Raw genomic sequence first — 18,699 nt, forward strand, 5'->3', positions numbered from 1 at the left:
AAACATGTATAAAAGTTAAATCAATGAAAATTCTAAAGAAATTATACTAGGAAACAGCTTAACAATGCTCATCTTCTATCAATGTTTTCTAAACTCCTACAATTGGAATTTTAGGGGAAAGCACTTTCTATTAATGCAGTCATCAAAAAGGTAAAGAATATAGACAGCATCTTCATACAAAGAACTTTATAAATTTTACTGATTAAAAAATTAATGTGACTCTTCAAAGGGTTAAGAAAGAAAACCCACATGATGCCAAACATCCAGATAAAATATTTCTAAATTTACCTATATGGGGCCTCCCAAGTGGCAGAGTGGAAAAACAATCTGCCTGTCAATTCAGGGGACATGGGTTAAATCCCTAGTTTGGGAAGATTCCACATCCTGTGGAGCAACTAAGTCCATGTGGCACAACTACTGAACCCACTCTCTAGGGCCCATGAGCCACGACTACTGAGCTTGTGCTCCACAACAAGAGAAGCCACCACAATGAGAAGCCCATGCACCACAACTAGGAGTAGTCCCCCACTCACCATAAGTAGAGATAGCCGAGCAAAAGCAACGGAGACTCAGTGCAACCAAAAATAAAGTACTTATATATGTGCATACAAAATAAACTCAGCATGTTCATTAGAATTTTTATATCATTAGATAAAATCATTTTTCTTACCTAATTTAAAAGCCAAAATTACAATCCCTACTTAACACTCTTTCATATCAATTTCCCTCCTGCTCTTGCCATAACTAAATAATCTCCTGATATATTTTTTGTTTAATTAAATAATTACTGTTTTCCATTGACACTGGTGTTGTACTGTGCTTTCCAATGACATTTTACCTCCTAAACAATAAATCTTATGGAAAGATTCTTTAAAAGTTCAATCTTCCAAGACTGGACCAAGAATAAATGGAAATTATGAACAACCCAATTACAAGCACTGAAATTGAAGCTGTGATAAAAAAAATCTCCCAAAAAACAAAAGCCCAGGACCAGATGGCTTCACAGGAGAATTCTATCAAACATTTAGAGAAGAGCTAATGCCCATCCTTCTAAAACTCTTTTTAAAAATTGCAGAGAAAGAAACACTTCCAAACTCATTGTACAAGGCCACTATCACCCTGATACTAAAACCATACAAAGACAACATAAACAATAAATCTTATAAAAAATGCATAGCTTCTGTTACTGATATAGTTCACAAATATATTGGACTGTTAAAGTTAAAGGTTATTTCTTTTGTAGTTTTCCAAGCACTCTACAAATTCAAAGCTTTATTAGCAATCTCAAATTGTTTTCTACCAGAAGTGAAAACAAGCCTCATCATATGCTTGCTGAGAGATGACAATTTCAAATTTGTTTTTACTGCTTAAGATTCTCTCTTTGACAAAGATGCTGTTTAAAAAATTTCATAAGTTAGAATTTTTGTTAAATATACCAAGATTTTTCTCTGAGATTCTAGCATTTTATGTGCTACAAAATGAAAAGGGGTAGATTACAAATAAAATTTAAAATTGAAAATGATAAGGATCTGGTTAATTGAGATTTCATCAAAATTCACACGTGAATAATATGTTATCTATGAACAAAATCAAATATTTACATTAGCAACAAAACATGCAACCATAATTTTAATTCGAATGATTGTAAACTTGTTTTCATTTTGTTACTTTAAGTAATTAGCATTCAGTAAAGGATATCCGCTAATAAACATGGAACTCTGCTCAATGTTATGTGGCAGCCTGGTGGGGAGGGGACTTTGCGGGAGAATGGATATAAGTATATGTATGGCTGAGTCCCTCCAATGTTCACTTGAAACTATCACAACACTGTTAACTGGCTATGCTCCAACACAAAACAAAAGCTAAAAAAAAGAATACCAGCTAATATAATTCTATTCTTAATTTCAGAGATCAGATTTCCACTTGCTGGTCTGTCTTTCCAGCACAGCGTAGGAGCTAAAAGAGACCAAAATGTCAGTCTCAGAAAGAGCCCTGCACTGAGTTTGCCAGCTGTCCTCAGCACTGGTGCCTGACAGCAGCCAGAAAGTTGTCTTTGAGTGTCAGCATTTCCCTTTACCTTCATAACAATAAACTGATTTCTCTATCCCCATACCTCTTTCTTAAATTTAAAATGTCCACTTTTACGTTTTAACAAAAAGCTTTGGAAACTGAGTCACTGACTACAAAATGATCCTTATAATCAATGAAATTAGAAACGTTGGAATTGAAGTAGATATCTTACCTATCTTATCTCGTCTTTCCCTGCCAGTTGATATTTGAATTTTCTCCAACATCCAACTATTTGGATTATGAAGTCTCTGCTTAGACACTTCCAAGAATACAGAAGTTATACTTTTCCTTTTCAGAAAAATTCTAATGTTTTAAAAAGTTCCTCCTTAAATACAGTGGAACTCAAAATCTCCTGAACTGTCCATTTCAGGTCCTACTTCAGCTTTCTGGGAACATCCAGAATAAATTATTACACAAATGCTACCACTCAGTTCCCTAACCATGGTGAGAGCTTTCTTCTGAACCTGGTTTTGTTTGCCTATGGTCCTCCAAAAATGTGGCATCAAGCACTTAGCCCAGGAATGCAAAGAGACTTCATATTATCTCATAGCATCTCTGGAAAATAAACAGGTGCAATGGCATTTATTATTCTTCCCATTTTACAAACAAAATTTAAGACAAAAGAATGACAAAAAATATAAAGTCATGTAATTGTCCAAAGGTACAATGTCAGTGGCATATTATGAAGAGAAACAGGATTCCTCTCTTGAGTTTCAACCTTTGTTTCAAAGAATTTAAATAATGTTTTAAGGTGCTTTCCTACATAGATTATAAATCTTGGAAGGTCAGAACTAGAAGACATTTTAGACCCAATTAATTTCAAATACCTCAAGTGAGAGGAAAGGAAGATATTAAAAAAGGGGGGGCATGCCTTAAAATGAGAATAGTCTCTCCAACCATGAAATCCTTCCTTTCCCTCCTCTTTGGACCAAGGTAAAGGTTAAGAGACATCAAGAATACTTCTCTAAGAACATCAGATCAATACAGCCCACGTTACCCTCTTTTTTTTTTAAACAAAATATTCCATTTTCCTTAGATTAAATGTGAAGAAATTATAGACTGCAGGGCACAGATCTTAAACAGCAAATTCAATATCTAGTGTTTTTTTCCTTGAAAGGTCTGTTACTCTAAAGTTGTAGAAAAATATATTTTACCATGGGTATCACGTGCCAAAAAACATGCAGAGAGAAAAGAAAGAATGAGCATTTCATGCCATTGACACTTTTAAAAATTGTGCTAAAATGATTGAATCCAACATACTGCAAGTAAGATTTTCATTTCGTAACTGTAAAATGCCTAGTTGGTTATAAAATAACTGAAGTTAAAAACAAAATATCAATTGAAGATGGGTGACAGACTTAAATGTGAAAACTACAACAATCAAATTTCTAGAGGAAACTATAGGAGAATATTTTCATGGCCTTGGATAGGCAAAGACTTAATCCCCAAAGGAAAAAAAAGAACTTAGTCTTCATTAAAATTAAGAATTCTGTTTATCAAATAGATTAAGAAAATAAATAAACAAGTTACAGACCCAGAGAAAATATTTGCAATACACATCTGATGAAGTTTATGCTTTTAAATTTTAAATGCCTACAAAATCAATAAGAAAAATATAAACAATCCAATTTTTTTTAATGTACAGAAGACTTATAGCACTTCAAGAAAAAGAATACGTAAATAGCCAATAAACATACAAAAAGGTACTCAACATCATTATTCATCAGGAAAATACAAATTAAAATCACAATAAAATACCACTAAACACCTACCAGAATAGCTAAAATTTAAAAGACTGACAACAGCAAGTGTTGACAAGATGTGGAACAACTGGGGATCACCAGTGAGAGGGTAACAAGTCCAACCACTTCAGAAACTGTTTGGCAGTATGCATCATACCTAAGAACACACCCACACTATGACTTAGAAATGCTAGTCCTAGATATATATCCAAGAGAAATGAATGTATATGTCCATCAAAAGACATGTACAAGAATATTCATCATATAGATAAACAATGGAAACAAATCCAATGTTCATCAACAGTACAATTAATAAACAAGTTGTATATTCATACTACTCAATAATAAAAAAGGATGAACTATTAATAAATGTAACAATATAGATGAATCTCAAAGGTATGTTGAGTAAAAGAAACCAGACACCCAAAAAGGACCTACTGTATGATTCATGCAGAAGTCAAGAACAAGAAAACTGATCTATGGTTACAGAAGTCTGAATAGCGCTTTACTTGGTGTGCGTGCTCCATCACTTCAGTCACGTCCGACTTTTTGCAATCCTACGGACTGTAGCCCATCAGGCTCCTCTGTCCATGGGGATTCTCCAGGCAAGAATACTGAACTGGGTTGCCATGCCCTCCTTCTGGGGATCTTTCTGACCCAGAGATTAAACCCGTCTCACTTATGTCTCTTGCATTGGCAGGAGGGTTCTTTACCACTAGTGCCACCTGAGAAACCCTTTTTACTTGGTGTAAAGGGAGGTTTTATAAATGGGCACAAAGGGAATCTTCTGGAGTAATGCAAATGTCTTTTTCTAAATTTTATTTTACTGAAGTATAATCGATTTAAATGCTATGTTTCTGGTATAAAATGTTTCCTATCTTGACTTTGAAGGAATGCATATAGATAAAAATTAATCAACCTGTATATGTAAGAAACGTATACCTCATTGGATAAACTATTCCTTAATTAAAAATAAATCTATTGAACACAATCATTTTCAAATATCTAAAACACCAAAGGAGTTCCTGGAGATCCAGTGGTTAGGACTTGGCACTGTCACTGTTGGGGTTCTGGGTTCAATCCCTGGTCAGAGAACTAAGATCTTGCAAGCCACATAGTTTAGCCAAAAAAAAGCCCAAACTTTAAAAATGCAATTATAGCAGTATCTTCTTTTAAAAAAACATTTGAAATTTGGGAGATTTTCATAAGTTTTCTATAGTTTTTATGGGCTATATCTATACCAACCATCCTCTGAATGGGCCCCGTGTAAAAATTCTTATGGTGAGGAAATTTATTTACATGTTATGTACCACCTAAATATGAAGATATTTTCAGTGATAGCTAATTCTCCAATCAAATTTTCCTAAGGATTGAGATTTCAAGATTTGTTTCAATTTTGATCTTTGATTTTTTTCCTTTTTTCACTAAACTTAGGCTACAGATAATTTGTGTCATTCATCTTTGGAAAACAAAAACAAACAAACAAAATCTCTTGATCCACATCTATGCTTCTCTCCAGCAATAGCCCCACTTATTTCTCTGCTTCACCTCCTAGCTAAACTTCTGGAGAATATAACCTGTACCCAGTGATTCTACTTCTTCTATTCCCCTTCCTGCTTTAACCATTTCAGTCTGGTTTCCATCCCCACAACTCCACAAAAACCACTTTTGTTAAGGTCACTAACAAGTTTTACATTGCCCCAAACCAGCCCACACTATTTGTCCTCACTTTACTTGATTTTCCAGCAACAGTGAACATAGCTGTTCACTCTCTCCTCTGAATTCCATTACACCACACTCGGTTGGTTTTCCTACTTGTCTCGCCATGCTGTTTCTCTTATGTTAGCCCCTCCGCCTCTACATGACCACCTAAGTAGGATGCGTCTCAGGGCTTGATCCCGAGCCCTCTTCTCACAATAGGTGGCCCCAGTCATTCTCATGGCGCTAGTCGGACATGACTGAGCAACTGAACTGAACTGAACTGAAAGATCATCTACGTGCTGAGGATGACCAAATTTCTATCTGTAGCCAGACTTTTTATTCAGAGGAGAGGTGCACCAACCCTGCCCTGAGCATTATTCTTCCTTTTAGCACTGTTCTTTTATAACACTTCAAATAATTCAAATCTTTTCATTGGGGGTTTATTTGTTTGGGAGCCTACCTTCCTCAGTTCAGTTCAGTCACTCAGTCATGTCCGACTCTTTGCGACCACATGAACTGCAGCACGCCAGGCCTCCCTGTCCATCACCAACTCCCAGAGTTCACCCAAACTCATGTCCATCGAGTCAGTGATGCCATCCAGCCATCTCATCCTCTGTCATCCTCTTCTCTTCCTGCCCCCAGTCCCTCCCAGCATCAGAGTCTTTTCCAATGAGTCAACTCTTCGCATGAGGTGGCCAAAGTATTGGAATTTCAGCTTTAGCGTCAGTCCTTTCAAAGAACACCCAGGACTGTAAATTCCGAGCGGGCAAAAGCACTGTTGTCTTCTTCACCATTATATTGCCAATATTTTGCATACAAGACACATAACAGTCAGTGAACGGTTTTTGAATGAAGAATGAATGAATAAACATTTCTGACTTTTGAATTAATATAAACGTTATATTACAAGGTAAGTCAAAATCAAATGTTATAAAAACTTTCATTGCTCAGCTTTCTTTTAAAACCAGGATATAAACAATAAAAATATATTCTAGAACAATAGGAATACCAGACCACCTGACCTGCCTCTTGAGAAACTTATATGCAGGTCAGGAAGCAACAGTTAGAACTGGACATGGAACAACAGACTGGTTCCAAATAGGAAAACGAGTACGTCAAGGCTGTATATTGTCACCCTGCTTATTTAACTTATATGCAGTGTACATCATGAGAAACGCTGGGCTGGAAGAAGCATAAGCTGGAATCAAGATTGCCAGGAGAAATATCAATGACCCCAGATATGCAGATGACACCACCCTTATGGCAGAAAGTGAAGAGGAACTCAAAAGCCTCTTGATGAAAGTGAAAGAGGAGAGTGAAAAAGTTGGCTTAAAGCTCAACATTCAGAAAACTAAGAACATGGCATCTGGTCCCATCACTTCATGGCAAATAGATGGGGAAACAGTGGCTGACTTTATTTTTGGGGGCTCCAAAGTCACTGCAGATGGTGACTGCAGTCATGAAATTAAAAGACACTTACTCTTTGGAAGGAAAGTTATGGCCAACCTAGACAGCATATTATAAAGCAGAGACATTACTTTGTCAACAAAGGTCCGTCTAGTCAAGGCTATGGTTTTTCCAGTAGTCATGTATGGATGTGAGAGTTGGACTATAAAGAAAGCTGAGTGCAGAAGAATTGATGCTTTTGAACTGTGGTGTTGGAGAAGACTCTTGAGAGTCCCTTGGACTGCAAGGAGATCCAACCAGTCCATCCTAAAGGAGATCAGTCCTGGGTGTTCATTGGAAGGACTGGTGTTGAAGCTGAAACTCCAATACTTTGGCCACTTAATGCGAAGAGCTGACTCATTTGAAAAGACCCTGATGTTGGGAAAGATTGAGGGCAGGAGGAGAAGCGGATGACAGAGGATGAGATAGTTAGATGGTATCCATATGTCCATACCAACTCAATGGACATGAGCTTGGGTAAACTCCGGGAGTTGGTGATGGACAGGGAGGCCTGGTGTTCATGGGGTTGCAAAGAGTCAGACACGACTGAGTGACTGAACTGAACTGAACTGAAAGATATAAAGATGATCTACTGCTAACCCAGTGTGTGCTATGAAAGTGATGTTTCACTAATACTTTTCAAACTGTGGGCCATGTTTATCAGATTTTAGTGTGCACAAGAATGCCCTAGGAATCTCATTAAAATGCAGATTTTGATTCAGCATATCTGGCCTGAGATTCTGCATCTGTAACATGTCCCAGATGTTGCCAGTGCTACTGGTCCATACACCACACTTGGATTAACAGGTGTTTAAAGGATCTTTGTAAATGAATTATGAATTAAACTGAACATGTGCTGGATCCTAACTTTACTTCTGGTAGAATGCAAGGTGATTTTTGTACACATCATCTTATTCAGACTTGCTGGTCTCTTGCAGTATTATAAACTTAGAGGAGTTCTCAACCTTATCAAGACCAAGTGCCCTCCTCTTTTAGAAAAAGTATTTTATAATACCTCTTTACCCCAGGTCGACCCCTGGGTTGGGAAGATCCCCTGGAGAAGGGAACAACAACCCACTCCAGTATTCTTGCCTAGAGAATTCCATGGACATAGCAGCCTGGCAGGCTACAGTCCATGGGGTAACAGAGAGTCGGACACAACTGAATGACTAACACACACACACACACCATCATAAATTAAAAATAACCTATCCACACATCGAAGTTTTCTAAAAATAAAAACCTAACTGTAACATAAATGTGAAATAAATAAAATAATTTGTTTTAATATCTAAATGTACTAGTAAATTATTATAGAAGACATAATAAGAAGGTAGTCAGATGTGTTTATAGAATCATCATGAATGCAAGAGACAAAATATGCAAGATATAGCTTGCATCAATAATGGCAAAAGTCTTGGCTCTAAACTAAAGAAAGAATCATCTTCCTTTAACTTACTGGGTTGGTCAAAAGGAACCCAGACAAACTTTTTGGCCAACCCAGTAGACAGCAGTTTCATTCTTAAACAATTTAGATTGCATTAAAACCATGCAAGAATACTTTATGCATAAAATACAGTTAGGTTCTAGCAGTCATTAGATGACATAAAATATTACTAAGTTTCAGAAAAGCAAGAGATTCCAACCTAGAATAGGGAACAGCTTCCTAAAAGACTGCCAATTGCTGATCTGTGGTAGAGGCAAAGGGTCAATAGCTAAGTAGCAGTGGTCCCTATAGTAATATCCTTACCTAAACAACTTTACATGAGCACATATGCATAGGAAAAAAATATTCTGTGGATAAAAATTGAGCATGCTCAATAATCAACTTTTTATGAATGTGGAGTTATATCATAGCTGATGTAAAATATAATAGCTCCACTCTGAAAAAACGGTTTTCGTAATATTTAACAACTAATCATTTTTGCCATCATCTGCCTTTATCTCTGCAATTGAAGATCATTTGTTATACACTTGTGCACAGTGTAGACAGTAGCACAAATGTATATCAGAGGCTCAATTTGACTTTCATGTGTATCATTTACCAAATATTAGCACATTGAAGATTATCCCTATAAAATGTATATTCAGACCTCAAAATAAAACTTTTTAACCAGCTCTTTGAAAATATTAACAATTTATAAATGTGGTATGAGTAAGATCGTGGTTGTGCACTGAATTTTTTTCCTGTGCATATTTGCTCATATAAAATTGCTCTCATGTTCTAAATATTCTGCTATATTAACATTCTCTCAAACGGATAATACTTTGCAAATAAACTGATCATTGTGTGATAGAGAAATCAAATGAAGTAAAATATGGTATTCTCAACTTTAAAAAGCAAAACATTTGTTGTGAAGAAATAGTTTATTGTGGCTTGCTGAAACACTGCAAAAAATGTAGCAAAGCCAAGGATTAGATTTCACTATGTTATTCTGCCCAAAGTTAAGCCAGTATTGGATTAGAAAAAAATAACAGTATTCATCCTGTTGAATTCAGCCAACATTCGAAGCTCTTCTATCAAACCTTTAATAGAACCTCTGACAAATTAACCGGAAAAATTAACTAGCTTTCATGTCACTATTTTCTTTACTATCTTTACCATAAAAGTTGAACAAATAAATAGTCAAATGACCAAACACAGGCAATTTATTAGTTGATTTATTTAATAAATATGACTGCAGTCCTATCATGTGCTAGGGACTAAGCAGGGTACTAGTTATCACTGGTGATAAAAAGATCCCTACACTTTGGAATCTGACAGTTTGGACGGGGCAACAGGTGTACTAATGACCAAAATATGCAAGAAATCCAGTTAAATAATCTTTAAATAATTAAGAGCTAAGAGTAAAAAATACAGTTTTGCACTGCTTCATCAGTGATGCTATTGAAATGTTTTCCATTTCTCTTATTTTAAAAAGTTTCCTTTATAAACCCACAAATAACCTGATGTGCCAAAAATGTTATCTCTAAAAACAGTTGCTAATAAATATAATTTGTGATATGTTGCCAATTCCATTGACATAATAAGTCAGGAGGTAAGCGGCTTTTGAATTTTTGATGCATAAAAAGCACTGCTTCATAAATGCTTTTATTCTGTTTCATATCTATTATTAAACATTTCATTTTTTCTGTCTTCTAGATGGGCTACCTGTCCAATATAATATGGTATTGACTCCAAATTATATTGATTTACTGTACATCACTTTGTACTCTAAGAACTTTAATTCTGGATGCAAAAGCAGATTTCATTAAGGCTGAAAAAATTATCTCATCAGGATCATTAGGGATTATTTTGACAGATTTTACAGCAATAATGATTAATAGTTTTATATATATATATACCACTTTTCAAATAATCCCCCTATAATAGAAATATAATCATTGTTTCATTATTTCATCTTTTTTAAAAAAGTGATTCAAAAGGGCTTACGGTCATCCTTATGATTTCTAATTATTATGAACGTGCCAGTTAATGGGAGAGTTGTATTTTCAAAAGGCTTAACAGCAGCCTACTCTATGTTCTCGTGATGTTTAGAATCTTTTTCCACAATAACTAATGTATGTTTAACACATTCAAAAAACATTTATTGGGTACTTACTACAGGCAGCTTCTGTGTTAATCACTCCTTTTTCACACATGGTCTAGAGCTACAGCTTGAGTTAGGAGCCAACTCATACTGGTTATCTGATAAAAGACCTACCGATAATCTTTTAGTCGTAAGTGTAAATATATACACTGATGACAAACTTAACAACATATTAAAAAGGTATCACCAGGAAAATGTATGCTAATTTTATGAGACCATTCATGTATCTTACTGACTGAGAAAGTAAATTTCCCCTCATATTTGACCCATATTTTAATGGACTAATATGTGATCCTGAAATCTGCTCATGTTAAAAGGTAAGGTTTAGCATTAAGTAATATGCTAGTCAAAAAATCAATACCATTTTTGTTTTCTAAGTTTTCCTTTCTGTTATACCATTTTAAATACTTAAACATTTTTCTGAGTTCTAACAAGGAATTGCTAGCACCAATCCCTTATTTACAAAGAATAATAAAAGGCATCATAATAAAGATAATGAAAATGACTTTTCAGCACCATTTTTTCAAAGTTTTTTTATGTGGACCATTTTCTTAAATTCTTTATTAGATTTGTTACAATAATGCTTCTGTTTCATGTTTGGTTTTTTGACTGTGAGGCATATGGGATGTTAGCTCCCTGACCAGGGATCGAACCTGCACCCCTGCAGTGAAAGGCAAAGTCTTAACCACTGGACCATCACCAGGGAAGTCTCTTTTGGGCACCATTTTGAAACTTTAATGCCACAAACTCTGAGGATCTTTTATGAACCAGGAACTGCTCTTTGCACTGAGTATACAAAAATAAGACATAGTTTCTGCCTTCAGAAGCTTAAAGACCAGTGAGAGAATAAACACTTAAATTGGTGAATAATTTCAATATAATTGGGAGAAGTATGCATAGTAAGGAAAGGCCCTTAGCCCAGCTGGATGGAGGTGAGGGACTGAATAGAATGACCACCAGAAAGCACCAGGAAAAGTCATGAGGAGGTCCTTCATGGTGATAATGCATGAAAAAATGAGTAGGCATAACAAGGTAAAGAATGGGATGAAAATTTTAGGAAAGACATGGAAGTATGAAACAGCATATTAGACTGTAGCAAACACAACCAGAAATTTTCTTAAATTATGTTCTACCAGGAGCCCATGACCTTTCTGTGGCTTTTGTTCCTTTGAATTTTATCAGTTCAACCTTCACATGTTCATAACGGAGGGCTAGTAAACCACCATCTGGAGGCTGTATCTATGTAAATACCATCCATCCAGAACAGAGAAAGGAAGCTAGAAATGAAAAAAATGGCTACCACAAAAGCCATGTGGTGGGAAGCTGACATCAAGAAGGAGACAAAAATTACACAATAACCTGGGAATATTTAGCGTAGGGGGATTCAGCTCTGCACAGTTCAAAACCCCATGAGAATATACTACAGAACGATATATAACCTGATGCTCAGAATACTGAGTCTGGGTCCCTAAGATAAAGTTTTCTCTTGAGGACCTCACTTATAAGGGGTCTGTGTAACAAATACTCTTAGAAAGATTTCTTCCCAATAATGTTGAAATAAAAAAGGTTTTTAAAAATATTTATTTATTTAGCTGCATTGGGTCTCAGCTGTGGCACATGGGCTTTTCTCATGGCATGTGGGATCTTCATTCCCAGACCTGGGATCGAACCTGCATTGCCTGCATTGGAAGTGGGATTCTTAACCACCGGACCACCAGGGAAATCCCAAAAGTTTTACATTACATAAGAAATACGCCAATATCTATAAAATTCGTATTTGTGAACTACCCATTTCTCAACTATCAGATAGAAGAGATATTATTATAGCACAAATAACAAAATTCAGTAACATAAAGAATCTCTGTGTAGAAAATATTCAGGCTGACAAATTGGGAGAAAAGAAAACAATTCTAGTTCTCGATTTATTACATGCATTAACTCTTCATCTTTACATGACAAACTTTCTATTTCAAAAGCTTATTTCATCTGACATCTTCACACACAGAAATTCTCAATAAATGTCTGGTGATGAGTGAAAAAATGAATAACTTTTTAAAAAGATTTTATATGTTGAAGAAATACTGACTATATAGTTTCACATTTCACAATAAACCATAGCATATTAATCTGGCCCCCAAATTAGGCAGAAAATAAAAGTACTTCATCAAGTACTCTACTTGCTTACAGTGCCAAGATATGACAGGTATACACTATAGGTCAAATTCTAAACTGGGACCAAAATATCAAAATAATATAAAAGTACTTTAAATATCAAACACATAGACCAGATTAGCCAATCTTGAGTGGCTATAATAAACCAGATATTTTATTACACCAAATACTCTGATCCTCAAGGACGTGATGTTAGAATAGACAAATTCACATCACTAACCCTTCTGTTAATCTTAGTTTTTAAGTGCGAAATCTTAGCATCAAGCATACCATGTAACATCTATCTCCACAGATTATGAATATAATCTACTCATCTAAACTCACCTAGTGATTCAATTCTGTATTCTCTTTCCATTTATAGCCTGTACATTCCAAATAAAATTCCATACAAGTTTTCATTCCCTTTTTATTCAGCTTATCAAAAAGTCAGTTAGGGCTTTAATATCCTGAATTATGCTATTTAGTTAATAATTTATTTCACATTAAATAAATGAATTCAGGGGCATTAACATTTATAGAGAAACATTCCAGTTTCCACTATCTTACACTAACTCATATGTTATTCTTGAGAATGAAATGATAATGACTAAGACTAGGAAAAAATAGTTTTGGAGTATTGATCTATCACTTCACAAAAATAAACTCAGGAATTCATTTGAAATAATTAAAGCCTGAGTGTTTTTTTATTATTTTTTCTACTGTACAACAACCTAATTTTTTCCTGTTCTTGGTCAATGAAATCTTTACATGATAAGAATTACACATCATAAACCATTTTTCAAATATTCAAAGTATAAATTTTTAGATTTACTTTTAAACCTTGATTTAAAGCAAAAAGTTTTTCATAAGAGAAAACCCTCAAAATATTTTTCAATAATGATCATTAAAATTTTTTTTTACAGAATACTAAATATGTACTGTGCACTGACTTATCATTTGGCGCTCTACTTAGAGGAAAAAAAAAACACGTATAAGTGCCAAGTCAGTTTAAAATTATAAACATACCCATGTGTAAATTAAAGATTTACAATCACAGTACTGTGCTCAATTATACATGAAACAAAATTTATTTTGTGTCCTGACATATTCAATCAAGTTTTAATAACTTCATAGATCCTAGACCTAAAGCAGCCAAAGATCAAGGTATACTGGCAATAAGAGAGCCTTCAATCATTATGAAGAAAATATCCAAGTATTGATAATTATTTATCAAGTTAACATTTTAATTAGGTGTCAGTGTCTCATTTACTAATAGAATGAATACGTTTCTCACAAATTTTGATTTTCTATTTTCTGATTTTCTCCTCCAACTTGAGATGCACCTGCCATTTTCAAGGTTTTAGAAACACTTGTGGAGAAAACTGTTGAAAAGTTTAAAATAACACTGTGAAATTTTAGTTATCCCAAGGAAGTATATATATCCCAATAATACTGAAAATTTGGGGGGAAGTGAGGATAGTTTAATAACTTTCAAAATTCAAATGAAACTTTTCATGTGAACTTAATTTTTTGCTTTGAGTAAATAAGTTATCATTAGAAGATTGAGTACCAAGGGAAGCACAAATGCCATTACTTAAAAATTTACCTTCCCATATGACAGCATTTACCCTTAGGGGGTAAAAAAAAGTCACCTTTCATCCTAAAGAAGTCACTCAGGTTAGCCCAATTCCAACGGACTTTGAAGCCATGGACGAAAAAATCATGCAAAAGGATTAGTTATTCCACCTTAGGTTTGCTGCCATTTCAGGGACACCCCATAAGTACTCCTCCTCTGCAGAATCAGAGTTGACCCCTGACAACCCCTAAGAGGTAAAACTGCGGAGAAATTATCACTGTCCAAAGTTAGGTTGGGGGTGGGGGAGAGATAGCAAATGAGAGATGTATGAAAACCGACACGCTTTGCCCTCTGAAATGCCTATTTACTTTTGACAAAAGAAATAAATAGAAGCAAAACCGAGATTCAGAAGGAACTCTCTCTGCTGCGTGCACCGGTTGAGCATTTCAAAGACCCCTTAGAAAAGAAGCAGGCTGGAGGCTCACCTTCCATCTCGCCGCCGGGCTGGGCTGGAGCTGCCGCTCTGGCTACCCAGCCGCTCCACGTGCTCCTGCCTTCGCCGGGACGCAGCGTGCAGCTGGCGGGAGATTCGCAGCGCGCAGCTGGCGGGAGATTCCCAGCGCGGGGAGTCCCCGGGATCCGGCCGCCGCGTCGGCGCAGATTGAAAGGGGCAGGAGCCGGCGACCGGACTGTGCGCGGGGTTACAGCGGCGCTGGCTGGCGGCGGCTTTAAAGGACGCTCACCGCCAAGGTATCTACTGCGCCTCCAGCCGCCTTTTGAATGTCAAAGCCGAGAACCCCAATAGGAAGGAAATGGCAAGACAGTAAATTGTCTCCAAATGTCTATTTTAGAAGGATAATGGAGAAGAGAGTAATATCACACGGCGGGAGGGAGGATCTGGATTGCTTTCTTGCAAGTCTAAGTTCAAAGAGGTTTGTCTTGAGCAAAATCTGGAACTTTTGATCTAGATTCAGGGATGATAGCCATAAATACCATCAATGAGCACTCTATTAAATGTAATATGTTCTTCTTCCTCAACTTTTCATCTCACATAATAAAAGTTCTTGGTCCAAGTTTTCAGGAGGTTCTAAGACAGTTCCAAAGAGTGTTGGCACTTTCATCAACTCGACTTTTTCAATTTTGGAAGCAATATTCTCACTTTATTTTCCCTTTTGGAAACTGCCTGGTTTATTTCCCACCACTCACAAAACACTACACATTGTATTTATGTGTGTTTATTTTCTACTACCTTACCTTCTTCCTAATAGGATCTGAGACAGCTTACAAAAATACATATATAAGGTATCAGTACTAAGAGACTGGGGTGGGAAGGGGAAGATACACTAAAGACAGTAAAATGTTAGTTGAACACAGAGTGAACATCTTTTCCCAACATCCTTCCCACATTATAGAGATGAAGCACACATTTGACTATAGGGAGAGGGAAGGGGAGGTGAACATATAATTTTTAAACAACAGAATCTTTCTTCACACTGAAGTTACCCAGTATGTTAAACATGTAAATGATTCTCAAAAAGACCATTTTGCCTTTGTTAGAAATGTATGTGGTTGGTATATACAAGTATATTTGAGACTTAAGGTTGGGAGTTTACGCATCAGAAGTCCACACCAGAGTAAACCCATTCTTATCCAGTTAAAGAATACATATTGTAATTTTACGAATTTTAGTTTATTTTAAATACGCCTTGGTATAGGAGACATATATATAGATATAGGTACATAATTTTTAAATGAGTTAATAACTTGTAATGGCTTTGTTTTACGATTATGGCACCATGACAACATCTCTATAACGTGTATGGGATGGAGTTCTACAGGATAATAACAATTTCGGAGAAATACTCTAAACACTAGGTCTAATTTTAGTATCGAAAGGGGAAATTTGTTGTTTGTTAGTTTCTAAAGGCAAAAATAGCACATCAAAAGTAGCAGAAGAGGAACTGTAAAATTTCACAGGGATGGTGTAAGGATGAATAGTTATTTGGTTATTAAAAGTTTTAGAAGGTGTTTAGCTTCCATTACAATGTTCTTTATACTTATCAATGGCATGTGTTACTACTCTGTGAATAATTAGCTCAGTATTGAGTATTTCAGACTCAAAAACATGATACTTAAGGGGATAGATTAAAAGTGGGTAAAATAATTGATGCAGCTATTTCACCCTCAAGGAGGTAGAGCATAAATCCCCACTCCTTAAAGTGTGCAATACACTTTTGGGTGTTTCTAGTGGCCTAGTGATTAGGATTCCGGGCTTTCACTGCCATGGCCTGGGTTTAATCCCTGGTCAGGGAACTGAGATCCCACAAGCCACACAAAGCACCCCACCCTCAAAAAAAGGTTTTTTTTTTTTTTTTAAAAGAATGGTATTCACATAGTGACATCCTTCCAAAGATTACAGTATGAAAAGGTATAGGAAAGAGAGTAACTTTATATGACAGAAACCAGACAAATACTACCTCAGGCAGGTGATCAAGTTAACAACAACAATGATATAAGGCATGTGACAGTATGTGCCCTTGATATATACTTGAATATGGTACTTCACCTCCAAAGCCTTCAATCCATAAACCCTAACCTAGAGGGTTAACTTAGACTGGTTAAGCTCCAGTCTAACCTAGAGGCATTCTGCAAAGAGCCTGACCAGTTCAGATCAAGTCAATGTCATCTCAAAACCCATTAACTGTCAAGGTCATCAAAACCAAGAAATGTCTGAGTAACTGTCACTGCTAAGGAGACTTGATGACTAAATGTAACAAGGGATCCTGACTGGGATCCTGGAGCAGAAAAAGGCCATTAGGTAAAAACTAAGGAAATGTGAATCAAGTATGGACTTTATTTAATAAGGTATCAGTATTGGTCATTACTTGTGAGAAAGGTATCATAACAAATGTAAGATGTTAATTGTAAGGAAATAGGTGGGCATACATGAGAACTCGGTACTATCTTCACAATTTTTCTGTAAATGTAAAACTATTCTAAAATTAAAAGTTAGCTTTAAAACAGTAGATGGATTCTTTGAACAAATCACTACTCATTTGGTTAAGTCTCTTCTTATAGTATTCAAAGTTGATCACAGAGGGTTTACAAGGATCAATTACTTATAACTGGGAAGCTAATAAAACGCTGTGGGTTTAATGATAAACTTCCAGGGAATCAGAGATAATGCCTAAATTTGTCTTTATTATCATTACTTTAAGAAGGGAACAGTTGAGACTAAACCATGAATCTAGACACGGTAACTGACAAGGGTGGATCTGACTCACCGAATCACATTTCATGGTTTATGCTATGTAGTAACATTAACAGTGACTAAAACTGAAATCACTGACAAAGGCTGCTCCTGGACCATCTGAGATAGTCCAAGTACTGACTCGGCTCAAAGGAAATAAAACTGAAAACTCTTGATCTCACCCCAAATAATCATTCTGCACCCTGTCTGAACCTTGGGCTCTCTACCCACCAGCCTACTCAAAACCACGACGGAGGGTGTCCCGCTGCTAAGAAACAGGCAATACGCAGGGCTTTCCAGGCCACTAAATGAGTAGCCAAGAAGGAACCATGAAAGACACTGGCCTGGTCTCTTTTGGAGCTCGCTGATATTGACTGAGCATCTACCCTGCAAAAAAAGCATTTGGAGATCTTGCCTTTCAACTGGGCTCGTGTTTTTGTTTTTGTTAAAGCAGGCTTACTTCACAACCCCGGATACACTTGTAAGTGGAGTCTCTCAACATCGTATGATACTGGAAGTTGAAAATGAAGGTTAAACGTTCCTCTAGAGTGCAAAGCCCTGGAGACGCCTTGTTGGTGCACTAGTTCTTCGGGTTCTTCATTCTGTGGGTTAGAACACAGGTGGGTGAAAACTGGGAGTTAAGAATTTGAAAAAGATTGTGCACACAGTTTCAGACAATTCATAAGAAAGGCATAGGGAATTCGCACGCGGGGCTCTCTGCTTCTTGTGAAGTGGAAGCTTCTCCTTCCTCAGATCCTAATGTAATCTCACCCCCTATCCGCCCTATCCCATTGCGCCCACCGCGTTCCTCTCATCGATTTCTTCAGCTCCTAGACTAAGGAAATGACTAAAACGCCAACGCTTTTCTTCTCTCACCGACTGCCCAGCGAACGAAGCGGACAAGAGCGCAGGAAAATGGCGCCAGATTGGAGGCGCGAAGCACCGGAAGCATCCGCATGACAGCGACCGCGTGCGCGCGAGGGGCGGGGCGCTCGCCTCCCGGCACCTGCCAGGGCCCTGCCCTCTGCACAAGCCCCGCCCCCAGCCCCACCCACGCGCGACAGGCCGCGGAGCACGCTCGCGCTCTCCTGCGCGTCCGCTCCCTTTGTAGCTACGCACGGTAGGGGAGCGGACCCTGGCGGTTTGCTCCGCTCGGTGGAGGAGAGATGGGGA

The 18,699-nt window shown here is 36.8% G+C and overlaps 1 protein-coding gene across 1 annotated transcript in view; it reads right to left on the reverse strand.

Annotated features, from left to right (window-relative positions):
- Positions 1-18,484, reverse strand: part of IKZF3 (IKAROS family zinc finger 3) — an 89,407-nt gene extending 70,923 nt beyond the window's left edge. The window contains exons 1-3 of the mRNA XM_052658624.1: positions 18,403-18,484; positions 14,762-15,002; positions 1,928-1,956 (exon numbers count right to left, since the gene is read on the reverse strand). Coding sequence (XP_052514584.1) covers positions 1,928-1,956; positions 14,762-15,002; positions 18,403-18,484 — 352 coding nt within the window. The remainder of the gene's footprint in view (positions 1-1,927; positions 1,957-14,761; positions 15,003-18,402) is intronic.
- Positions 18,485-18,699: the final 215 nt, after the last annotated feature.

This window comes from Budorcas taxicolor, chromosome 19 (assembly GCF_023091745.1).
Source record: "Budorcas taxicolor isolate Tak-1 chromosome 19, Takin1.1, whole genome shotgun sequence".
Classification (NCBI taxonomy): Eukaryota; Metazoa; Chordata; class Mammalia; order Artiodactyla; family Bovidae; genus Budorcas; species Budorcas taxicolor.